The sequence below is a fragment of the Dasypus novemcinctus genome, chromosome 1 (genome assembly GCF_030445035.2).
Source record: "Dasypus novemcinctus isolate mDasNov1 chromosome 1, mDasNov1.1.hap2, whole genome shotgun sequence".
Lineage (NCBI taxonomy): Eukaryota > Metazoa > Chordata > Mammalia > Cingulata > Dasypodidae > Dasypus > Dasypus novemcinctus.
In genome coordinates this window covers 126,618,977-126,631,975 of record NC_080673.1, presented here as the reverse complement: position 1 = coordinate 126,631,975, position 12,999 = coordinate 126,618,977, and the positions used below count along the sequence as shown (strand labels likewise).

The 12,999-nt window shown below is 39.2% G+C and overlaps 1 protein-coding gene across 1 annotated transcript in view; it reads left to right on the top strand.

The window, feature by feature from the left end:
- Nucleotides 1-12,999, top strand: part of FRAS1 (Fraser extracellular matrix complex subunit 1) — a 537,120-nt gene that overhangs the window by 310,478 nt on the left and 213,643 nt on the right. Inside the window, exons 19-20 of the mRNA XM_058296546.1 lie at nucleotides 7,574-7,714; nucleotides 10,990-11,133. Of these exons, the coding sequence (XP_058152529.1) occupies nucleotides 7,574-7,714; nucleotides 10,990-11,133 (285 nt within the window). The remainder of the gene's footprint in view (nucleotides 1-7,573; nucleotides 7,715-10,989; nucleotides 11,134-12,999) is intronic.

Below are 12,999 nucleotides of genomic sequence, written 5' to 3'. Positions count from 1 at the left end.
AACAAAACCCAACATAAACTCTTGGATAGGTTGTCCACGCTCTGGCCCATAGCAGGGAGAGGGGAGCAAGAGTGGAGGGGCTGAGGTGGGCTCCAAAACAGGGACTCGGTGAGATGGTGACAGCCACTCAGGATCTGCCCTTTTGTCTCAGTCTCAAAAATGAACTTGGACATTTTGGAATACAAATCTTTGACATTGTGTCTTTTTCACATGTTCCCAAGGTTTCTAAAGTATGGCTAGAATTGCTTGCACAAAGGAAGGGTATATTACTAACTGTAAAAGATAACTTAGAGGCATTTTCAAAATTGTGTGTATCTACTAAATATTAACATTGAGCATTAGCTAAAAGAAGGAATTTTCCAGAGTTAATTGCCCCTTGTTTAACTGATTGTTCACTAGCACTGACAAATTCAAATTTCTGAAAACCAAAAATCAAGAAATACCCTTCACCTCCCCTTCCCAAATAAAGCAAAACAACCTACAAATTAGTAAAAACCTAAGCCCTTCAAAACAACATAAAAAATCATCCCTTGCTTTGTGACTTGTCTTCCCCACTAGTTTTGCATGCCTCTGTGAGATGATATGAGTCTATTAACTCTCCAGGGTGGAGCAGAGAAGGGGCCACAATGCAACACATCTCCAGGGGCACCATCCTCATCGTAATCTGGGACTGGTGCCCCTTGGAGTCAGTTAGTGCCAACTGGTGTGGCCATTCCTGATGGCTCAGGGCTGGCTGGACATGACAAAGGACAAGGAACTTGTTGTCTCTTGGAGAATTCTCTTACTGATATGCCTTGGATGAGGGCAAAGTGTTCATCTGGGTCTCAGAGGCCCCTTCCAAATCTTACTGAAGAATTTTTTCTTTAACTATCTTCAAGTCTTAAATTTTAGTTGAGGTCTTTCCAGAGCAGAGCTTCTCACAGGGATCACCTGGGAATCTTGTTAAAACACAGATTTGGTAGGTCTGGGTCCTGAGTTTCTGCATTTATAACAACTCTCAGGTGACATTTTATACTGCTGATCCACAGACCATACTCTGAGTAGGCAAAACCTCTAATTAAAGAAGTATAAGCATATCACACTAGCCCTGGTATACATCTTTCTAACTAAAGCAGGTTTTTTATCCTAATTTTTATTTTTTCTCATTCATGTATTATATATAATATAGAAACTTGAGAAAATACAGGCTAGGGAAAAAGAAGAAAGCAAGAACACCTATTACTATGTTTGCCTCATTTAGCAAATAAAAATGTGAATACTTTTAGTATAAATATGTCCTAAATACTGCATGAGAATATACTAAAGTATTATTGTCTTTCTGAAATTCAAATTTAATTTAACGAAGTCCCATATTTTATCTGGCAGTCCAACCTATATCACCTCCATCCTGAGATAACCACTTTTAATCTTTTTGCATAGATTCTTGTCTTTTATGTATGCATATAATACTTTATAGTTTAGACATTCCTTACAACTAAAAATTTTATTAGAAATCTTGTGAGTTTACATATAATACATTTACTCCCATTTTATAGATGAAGAAAGTGAGGCTTAGATGGATCCAACTAAAGAGTAATTTAGCAATGGGGAAGTCTAGGATCTAGTAGAGGACATAATCACCCAGGAGTTATTTATTTCCTTCTTTCCAAGCCCAGATCCTTGTTCTTTGCACCACACAAGGCCTTTTACAATTTAATTCCAGGCTAGGTCATCTCAATTAATGATGCCACTCAGTCACCATTTAAACAATTTGGCATTGGTGACCATGATTGGATATGAACATGGTCAGAATGATTAGATTGACCACTTAATTGCCCCAATTCTGTGGCAATTTAATGATGGGTTCTTTCAGTTCCCACATAGTTTAGCAAGAGAATTCCAAATGATTTAATTTTGTATTTTAAAACTGAACCCTTCACTATAATGATGAATTTTGTTTACATATCTTCTAATTTACTGTCTAAAAAGAGATACTGTTTAAAAAAAGAATGCAAAGGTAATAAAAATCCTGGCTCCCATCTTTGAATAAACTGCATTTTTATTATATTTAGAGTGGTGATGGAGATTTGTTCACGTAAATATCATGGAGATTTTAGCAACTAAAATTTTCTAAGCCATCTTTTTTTAATTTTAAAGGTAGTTTTGTCTCCTCAGGTTGGAACTAACTGCACAGGGCAAAAATGCACACAATAGATGTAGGTTCAGTATCATTTTTTACAAATAATAAATTCACCAGTTATTTAGGTCAATTAATTAACTTGCTTTAGGTGAATAGGAAGAAATAAAGTATATTGTCAGTATTTGGATCTCTTTAGTAGTTGCTAAGATTAACCAAAGGCCTCAAGGCAAAGAGTTTTAATTAAAGAACTAAATGATCAGGAATCTGCCTGTCCAGCTTCTGAGCATGTTACCATTTATGAAGTTGGGATTCTCTCTCATTAATTGTATAAAACATATGGATTCTATATTAAGCAACACTCTCTAATGTAGTTCCAATAAGCTATACAAATATATGCCTTCTGGTAACGTTCAATTTTCTTCACTTTCCCCCTCTTGCTTTTATAACATGTGTGTGCCATACTTTGGGGATAGAAAGATGAAAAAGATACAGGCTGTGCTTTATGGAATGCATGGATCAAGTAGGAGAAACTGACATCTGAACCAGTAATTTAAAAAGAGTGATACTTAATGTGATAGCAGTTGGTGCAAGATACAGAAAAAGCACAAAGGAGACTGGCTCTGTCTGGGGAGAAGCCCATGAGAAAATATTTGCAGAGGGAAAACTTAACATGATTAGGCTTTTGAAGGCTTAATGGGAGTTCACCAGGTGAGAAGGTAGCAAAGGCATTCTAGGCCGAGGAAATCGTAAGTGCAAAGGCATGGCATATTTGAAGAAATACAAATCCTGCATTTTCAAGTACCTAGTCGAGAATTGTGGGACATGATCCAGGAGAGGTTGGGGGAGGGTTATGTGGTAAGGAGTTTAGAGTTTACCACATTGGTCTTGAGAAACCATTGGAAGATTTTAAGTAAGGATAATTTGGTCAATTTGCATTTTTAGAGATCTATCTGATGGTTGTGCGGCACTCGAATGCGGGGAAGCAGGGCAAATCTGGGTAGGAAGCTGCTGCACTCCTCCACACCATGAGTGAGTTGAAGGTCTGGCCTAAGGGACAATGTGAATGGAGAAATTGGGATAGATTAGGCAGAGATTTAGGAAGTAAAATCAACAGAACTTGGCTGCATTGTGGTGATGGAAAAGTAAAAATCTAGGATGACTCCAAAGATTTCAGCATGAGCGACTTGGTAAATGGTGGGGCTACCAAGGGAGGTAGCGAATTTGAAGGAAAGACCAGGATGGGGGAGGGGTGGTAACTTGTGGGGTTGGAAGTAGATAATGAGGTCAGTTTGGGACAGAGAAGATATGATGTCATAATATATATCAAGTGGACATTACTACCAAGTGGGCTTGGGAGTGGATAATAAGTATTTTGGAAATGAAGAGTAGGATAGACCTATGTAATACTGTAGCAGTTTGATAAAATTGATGAATCCAAAAAGAAATATTGGATTATGCTTGTAATCTGATCTGTACCTGGGCATGATTGAGTTAGGATTAGGGCATAGGGACACTAAGGGGTGGGGACTCACAGATAAAAGGCATGGGAAGAACAGAATTGAGGGCTTTTAATGTTGGAGTTTTGAGTTTGGAGTTTGATGGTGAAGACTTAAGCTGGAGCCCTGGGAAGTCAGCATGCAGAGGAAAGAGAAGCCAGCCCCAGGAAGGAAGGAACCTTGAAGCCAGAGTAAAGCAAGCCCCAGGAACATAGGAACCCAGGAAGCCTGAACCCTCACTGACATTGGTAGCCATCTTGCTCCAAATAGACTTTGGTGAGGGAAGTAACTTATGCTTTATGGCCTGGTATCTGTAAGCTCCTACCCCAATTAAATACCCTCTATAAAAACCAACCAATTCCTGGTATTTTGTGTCAGCACCCCTTTGACTGACTAATACAAATACCAAGTAGAGAGATCTAATAGGTAGCTAGATATATGTGCTTAGAGTTCAGTGTAAAGGCCAGAGCTGTACACGTAAACAGGGGCCTCATTGACAGTTGCCATGGAGGTCACCATTAAAGCCAAAGATAAGCTTGTCCAAGAGTGAACAGAGAAAGGGTGTGGTTGGAATTTTGGGAAGCACCAACATTTATGAGGTAGACAGAGAAAAGAAGCTGAAAAGAACTGTTCAAAGAGAGAACTGGAGGAGTGTGATGCCATCCATGCTTCCATCCACCCACACACACTCCTACCCACCCATTCATTGAGCAGATAATCATTTATCAAGTACTTACAACATGCCAAGGACAGGTACTGTGGAAATCAGAGATGAAGAAGATGGGGTTTTCACTCTTGAGTTCACAGACTAGTGGGAAAAGATTAAATCATGCTCATTTAAAAAGAAAAAAGTGAAGAAGATTAGGGAGGTGAAAGGGGCAATTGATTTTATTTCATTTTACTCTTTCATTTTCATCCCTTATTCCTGCTATGCATCCTAGAGAATTTTGATATCTGTATCATAATTTGTGAGAAGCCTTTTTCAAAAGTAGTTTGTGACATGAAAAGGCAGAAAATTTTATATATTGTAACAGCTGGAATGCTGTACCATTTTAGGTATCATTAAAAAGAAAAATGAAGTAGTAGTATTTGTTGCTTGAAATTTAAATAGAAAAATAGAATAAATAAAAATGGATGTTTTCCCTGTTTTAGGTATAATTTTTATTGGAGTCAGGTTCACTGGACTTTACAACTATCAAAGGACACTTTTAGTATTGACACTTTTATAATAGTTCTTAAGCAGCTCAGTCAGAAATACATTTAGCCATCCACTGGAAAGCACGCTTTAAAAATGCAGTATTACGTGGAGGAATTATTCATAGAACTTCTTTCAGATCTCTTCTATGTATACTCTGTAATGGAGCTAGTCTTCCTTGAAGGATCTTAGACTTCAGATTAGAACTCCTGCTATGAAATCAGCTTCATAAAATGATCAAGCCTCATAAAAGTAACTGAAGTAATGTAGATATTTCCAAACCAGCATGGGATTGACGTTTCATGAGATTTTTTTTTAAAGATGCAAAGGCCAATGCCTGTACTTACACAAATAAAGCAATATAGAGAAGTAGATACTTTGAGAGGATAGTCACCTGGCAATCCTTTTCTCTCTTTACCACAAAAGTAACAGGTTCATTATCTATTTGGTTCCTAAACATTTCCCTTGAAGACAATTCTCAAGTCTGCCGTGGTAATACTCAGTGAGATTTATTTCTAAAATATGGTGGGTGGCTGAGGTAATAGTAGTGCATCTGCATCTACAGCAAAGAGAAATTCTCTTGGAATTCTTGGTCCACCAGCTTTTCATCTTGTTTATTTTATTTGCTTTCCTGTTTTACATAATTCACTAATAACCTTTATTTACACTGAGCCAGGCTATCAACTGACTTTGTTACAAAATGGAGTGAAATAAAATATGTTGTGTGCTCATAATGCGTTAATACATCTTTCCCCAAGCTTCAATTCTTCAATGATACACTTTGATTTCTATTTATTAGGGAGGGAGAGCTAGAAGAACTAGGGATTTCAGCAGTCTTATAAAGCCTAATATAAACATAATGGTATTATCATAGGTATGTAGAAAATATGTTGCTTCAAGCTGCTTCCCCAAATCATCCTGGAAAGCTTAGCATTGACAATATAACAACTGTGTTATTTCTTGAAATATTGCCTCCCAACTTTCTATTACATACTTTTTCATTTTGTGTTAAGCATCTTTTAAATAATGAGCTAATATGTTCTCTTCTTCTATTATATAATTTGTTTAAACATTGGTTTACTCAACTCATTTTGACTTTTAAAGAAATATTTTCTTATCAATTCTGAAAATACTTGGGGGGAAAATCCCTAAGTATGACTGTGTTAGCAGAGCTGTTAACAAAGCAATATCTAAAAAGAAAAGGCAAATTAATAAATATGGGGCTCAAGGACATGTTTTTCACACAGCAAATACTTTCATATAATACATGTATAAATCTCGGTAGTGTATTCAGGGATGATAATCACAATATTTATCAACCAGGAAGGCAAGGACACTGCCCAATCATAATGCACACCTACTTCAGCTCAGAAGCAGGGTCCTGAGGCCTCCCCATGCAGGTGTTCAACCTTCAGGTGCAGGGTATTGTGTAGGGCAGGATGCTAGGGTAGGGGCCAAGACTGCACAGAACAGTAGTTCAGCAACTGATTACCAACCTGTGTGGAAGTAGCTCAATACTTTAACAACCAATAATGCTGGACCAAGATATCCTGGTTGAATATCAGCCCCAATGTATTGAAGATTATACATTACGTTTTTTTGGGTGATCTGTTGAAACAGAGAGACCTCATTGGTGTAAAGTCACATCTGGTTCTTCTAAATCTCCTGACCTCTTCTGGGCATTTGATAGAGGAAGAAAGTGGCAAAGAGGAGATTCAGGGAGTGTCCTTGCACAGTCACATGGATCTTGTTCTTTGACCTGATGGAGACCTGAAATGCATGGGACCACCCATGCATATGTACAGCATCTGGACTTACTTGAGGCTCAATAAAAAATGAATGAATCATTGGAGGTGAATGGCTGGCCTCCCTTGGGAAATGACAGAAATATCTGGTTTATCTTCGCGGTCTGATGTTGGCAAGCAGTGATTTTTTTTTTCCTCTTTGCTTCTACCCTTCTTTTTTACACCTATGAGTGCTTCTAACAGCATTCTGAATGTTAATAATTATAGCTCAGATTTATTAAACATTCACTCTGTGTCCGGCACTAGTCTAAGAACTTTGTATTCATCAGCCCAATTGGTGTCCACAACACTCCAAGCAATATGGCCTGTTTATATCCTCATTTTATAGATGGGGAAGCAGGCACACTGAGAAATTACATAACTCAGTCAAGGTCACACAGAGCTGGAAAGCAACACTTTCTCTTTGCTGCTCTCTGTGTCCCATTCATTATATTCTAGTTACTTCCTCTTATGTGTCTGTTGTTGCAGCTAGTTTGTGCAACTCAAAATTTTGTCTAATTCTTCTCATCTGTATGTGTGCAGGCTCTACCAAAGAATAGGCACAATAAAAATCTTTGTATCCTAAATACATAAAGCGTCTACTGCCTTTTCTCTTTAATTGGAGACCATTATCTATTGGTGGTCTAGGAGCTATCCTGAAGAGAGGGAGACCTCTTTTATGTGTTTCTGTTCTTTACTTGACATTCTCTGAGAGTGGGAACTGGGTAAAAAGAAACATGTGACTCTGCAAATGGTTATTTCTATTTTGTGGCAGTTGCCCCTTACTTAACCTGTGCTGCACAAATGCTTGCTTTGCGGATTGCCTTTAGAAAGAAATATGTGAGAAATATGCTCTATCCTTGGGAAAACCAAGTGAATGTACCACTTATTCCAGTCCAGGAATGATAAAGTGACAGAGCTACTGCACTTGTCATGGATGGCTTTTCTGATTGACCCCTCTGCTTTATCTTTCTCTTAGTGTGTCACCAATCCTGTTTTGGGTGTGTGGGGAACAGTCCATATGACTGCACAGCCTGCCAGCCTGCCCAGGTGCTTTTGAATGGGCAGTGCCTCTCCCAGTGCCCAGACGGATACTTTAATCAGGAAGGCAATTGTACAGGTAAGTATGTAACATGCTGGGGCATAGTCCCTATGCCCATGTTTTGTCTTCACATTTCAACCAGACACGGTAATTAGAAACCTTGTCATACCAGGGAACTTGGGTGTAGCTGTAAATCCTTGTCTTGAACTTATAGGAGTAAAGGTATAGAGTGAGAAGAACAAGTGAAATTCTGTTCTCCCAATAAGGAAGCATAGATGAAATGAGAAATTAGAATCTGCTTTACCCTAGAGAGTAAAGGATAAAATATTGCCCCATGTGAACTCTGAACTAGGTTTTCTTTCACTTAGAAGACCATAATCTCAATAGGATAACTCCCTTTGTAGAGTAAATAATGACCTTTATGTCTTAGAAGAACCAGAACTCAGTCCAAATTTTATATTTTTGATTATAAAAGAAATACATGCTCATTGGAAAGAATTTGACAGTTCAGAAAAGGATAAAAAAGTAGGGGCTTGAGGATGGGGAATCTCTGAAAATCCCACATCTCAAAAGCAACAATGCTTAACCTGGTGACATATTTCTTTCTTTTTACCATTTATGCATGCTATTGCAAACTGAGAACAAACTGGAAGTATATATTTTTAATATTTTCCTAAATATTGTCTTGAATAATTTGCCATATAATGCACAATTTTCATGACTGTGTACCATTCCATTTCTTTTCACATAATAAGTGGAGGAAGGATCTGGAATATGGGATTTGAGACACTCAAGGATGCTAAGAAGGGAGATCTTTTACTTTGTCTCTATTAATTCAGTGCTGCTCTGGAAACTACTGTTGCTTAACAAGTCACACAATATTAGTGGCTTAAAACAACCATGTATTATTATCTTTCACAGTTCTGTGGGTTGATGGCCTCAGTTGGACCATTCTGTCTTAGGGTTCTGTAAATAGGTTCTTCAGTGATGTGTCTGTAATGGATTGGTCAGACATCTCTCAATCTGTGAGGGTTCTTCTTTTAGCTAGTTGGGTTTCCTTATAGCATGGCCATCTCATATAGTCAGATTTCTTCTATGTCAGCTCTAATCCCCAGGGTGGGTGTTCCAGCGGACATCAAAAGCTACAGGACTTTTTATACTATAATCTCAGGAGTTGCACTGTCACTTCTGCTATAGTTTATTGATCAAAGCAGGATTGCCCTGATTTGAGGTGGTTAAGGAACAGAATCTACCTCTCCATGGGAAGATGACTTATGCAAACATCAAGGGAAGAAACTGATCATGGTCATCTTGGATGGTAGGTCCACACCTACCATAGATGCTAATGCATTTATATAGGGTCAAGCATTTGACATTAATTCTGTGCAGTTCTCAGCCCCACTTCCTTTGGCTACAGCAGAATAGAGCAAAAGTTGAAAGACGTATTTATTTCCTTCTTGACATGTTAGTCGAATGTATTTTTAAGAGCACCTTTATATTTCCGTGACAGATCCTAGAAATTACTAGTTGAGATTAGTGCAGGATTTTATTGGAATTGACAAAATACTAAAAGTTAAGCACCTATTGTAGCACTGTGTTTTCTTATGTCTATAGGGAATTAAAAAACCACATTCTAGCATGATTACTATTTTATTTCTATATATGAACTGTTTAGGTCAGCTTATAGGAAAGAGCCCATTGTTATGAATTTGTCTTCCTTGGTAGAGCTGGAATCAGCATAACAAGATTTATAAAATGTTTTAAAAATAAATCAATATTTGTTATATTCATCTAGTTTTCTCCTCCAAAGAGGAAATTTAGTGAGGACACAAATTTAAACAATTAAGATCAGTGTTAATCTTCTAGAATTTTCTTATTTTTACTAAGTGCCTTTTTAATCTCTCCTGTGTCCTCAGTGTGTTTATCAAACTCAGTGGGGAAATGTTTTCAGTTTCTTTGTCATTAGGGTTGTGTTTCAAAGCTATTTCATTCATTAGCTGCTTTCAATGTAGTCCAATTGTTTTTCATGTCTGTAAATTTGTTTGGGGGAATAATGACTGAATAGCTCTAACTCTTCTCAGTTTGTGCCACTGCCCTCTTGAAACCAGCAGACAGATGGTACCACAAACAGTGGAGCATTCAGGTCACTGGAAGTATTCTGGCAGGGAGGAAAAACTGAGTGGTAGAAATCATTTTGAGAGTGCTAGTATCTTTTGGATAGGCATTTTCAGTTAAGAGCCTCAAGAATGTAGAATGGGGTGAAAGTTAGTGCTATCCTTCTAATCAGCAGCTCCTTTTCTTACTTGTTGGCTGGCTTGCTTACTGGTTTTTGGGGGGTGTTTTTTTTTTTTTAATAACAGTCTTATCTTCTCTTGGCCTCTTGCCAGATGTGAGAGTGGTTGACTTTACTCGAAAACTGTGCCTTTGCTTTCGATCAGCTATGTGCCAGAAGGGAATTCTTTGTCATCGGTTTCAGCAAGCTCTACCAAGCTCCAATCCCTCCCCACCCCTCCTCTTGGAATCAGACATGCTTAGACCTCTTCGTCCTTGGCAGAGAAATCCTTAAATCTCCTTCCATGCACTTGCTCCTGCTGCCTGCCTTGGCAGCACAAATGCAACTGCAGCTGCAACCTTCTTTTATTCCTTGCCACCCTTATCTTTATGGCCTACATCTTAAAGGGACTCATTGTATTTTTAGATGTACTAACTGTTGTTAATTTGGTGGTTTTTCTGGGGAAGAATATAGCTTTGATTTAATTTTATTTAAGGAATCAAACTTCAAACCCAGCTCAGGATAGCCTCCAGAAAGAGATCTTTTTCTACCCTTCATGTTTTAATTAAGTATGGCTGCTAAAATAGGTAGCCAGATTGCTACCTGACAGGAGAGTATGCTTGGGCATGTGCCTCTAGGGAAAAGTTTGGTATCATTTGCTGTATGGGGTTCTCTCCTTGCCTGCCAGGAACTCCTGAGAAGCAGGCTGTCTCCCTCTACTCCTTGTCCCATTCTGTGTTTGAATCATGGGATTTTAGGGAGCAATGGTTTTACCACACTTTTATGCTTTGTAACTCTGGTCTGAATTTACTTATTCACACAGATGCAGATGTTCATACTGACCCCTTCGGAATGAGTGGTCAATTACTTAAATTTTCATGGTTCTAGATTACATGTCCTGTTCTTGAACAGAAATATGGTCTTGGTCAGGTCTAAGGGCACCCAGCTTACTCAGGAACATTCTATAGAGGATTAGAGTTCAAAATTTGCTCCTAACTTATTTTGTAGATTTCATTAAATACATCATGTACTTCTCTGCTAGGATGCTAATTCCAATCCTGGTTCTTATTTTTACATCTAGAGTGCCACCCCACCTGCAAGCAGTGCATTGACCCTTCAGAATCCAGCTGCACCGCCTGTCACCCTCATGGCACTCTTGTGGGTGGAAACTGCAGGACCAGCTGCAAGAAAGGACAGTTCCTCAGCCTCATGGGCTATTGTGCTGGTGAGTGAAACCTCCTTCAGAATACTTAGAAATCACTGACCCACTGCTGGGTTTCTTTATGCAAGCTCTTGTCATCTAAAGAGTGCTTAGTCAGGAGACATTTTGTCTCTTATGCCTGGGAACTCACCTCACTGCTTCCTAGCAGGCACTTAGTAAATACTTGTGGATACAAATGGAAGTTTCTAATAATACTCTGAGATTTATTTAAAAAAATTTAGAACCTCATATTAATGAAGATTGAAGTGATAATAGGATAATAGTACTTACATGTATTTAGTGACCATTCATCTCAAGATAAAACCTGTTTTTAAAGCAGTCACTCCAAAGACTGTCTCCCTCTTGTCTACATTTTCTCTTGCGTCTTGCTGTGGAGAACTATTGCCATCAGCCCCTGACCCCCCACCCCCTAAAAAACAGGGCATTAGTTGTCTCAGGAGATGAGATTTTTCCTCCACATTTTAGAACCCCAAAAAAATATATTAGAATAGCAGTCTGGAATTTGAATAATGAAGAAATACAGTGTTTGTATTCTTCCATCCATTCATATAACAAACATTTTTTGAGTGCCTATTAATGGTCAGATGCTCAGAATACTAAAAAAAGATAAATGAGACATTGGCACCCCCCTCCCTTCTCCTGCTCTTCCCTCCCCTCACCTGTCCAGAAGGAGCTTACAGTCTTGACAGAGGAATTTACAAGCTGGTGAGCTATCGTGCATTTCCTTGACCCCCTTCTACAACTTCTAGGAGAAACTTGTAGAGATTTGCCTGCAACAGCTGTTTTAACATTTCTGATAGTTATGTCTGGGAGACATGCTGGGATGCTGACAGGCAAGAGGGAAAGGTGAGAAAGCTGGGATCTGGTAGGATGCATGTGGCAGGGCTTGACCTGACCATAGGGCTTGTCCTTGGGCAGGGAGGAGGTATGATCCCTAGCCTTGTTCACAGTATCCAGTAGGAACAGTGAGTCTGGGCTGGCGCTAATCTCTTAACTGTCCAGTCTGGTGGACAGGGCATAGCAGGTCAATGGCAGTGCTCCAAGCCTAGATGGTGGTGGTGGCACTGTGGTTCTGGGCAGTCCATGCTTTGGGTATGTGACCCTAGCTAAAGATGAGAGGTTGGAGCCCCTGTCTATATCCTAAGAAAACTAAACAATAAAGAGCTTGGCTTTAGCTGCAAAATGCTGAAATTTAGGGCAGAAATCCACTTTCAGAGACTGTGTAGACGTTTTAGGGGCAAGGGAAAGTGGAAACTGGACTAGTCCAAGCATAAGACTAATCAGTAACTCTGCCCAGCTGTGAAGTGTGAGCCTATTGCCAGAACTGCTGGCTGTAGTCAGGAATAACTTGGGAAGTGGGCAGATGGGAGGTATTAGTGCCTCCTGCTGAAGAGGAATCTGAGGATGGCAGGGGATGACTGTTAATTGGTTTGCCAGCCTAAGTTTAGCTGATTCTTACTTCAGGATATGGAGGAGCAGCTTCCATGAGAACTAAGAGGCTCCTGACACAGTTAAAGTACATTAGTGCATATTTACTGAGAACCCACTGAGAGCAAGGCACTGACTTGTTGTGAGGGGCACAGAGATTTTCCAGGCTCTTTAAGGAGATGAACCCAAGACACAAGTGAAGTTAATAAACAGTACAAAGCAGTTCATGGATAGCAGCACCAACTATAGTAAGGACTGTAGGAGTTCAAAGGAGAGAGCAGTAAAAAGATATGGAAGGTGTCATGGAAGAGGTAGAACCTAAAATAGGTCCTAAAGAATAGGTAGGCATCCGCTGGACAGAGTGAGGTAAGGTGGGCTTTCCAGGTGTGTTTCCATCACAAGACACCCACAGTGGTAAAGTGGGTGGGCTCTTCACCACCA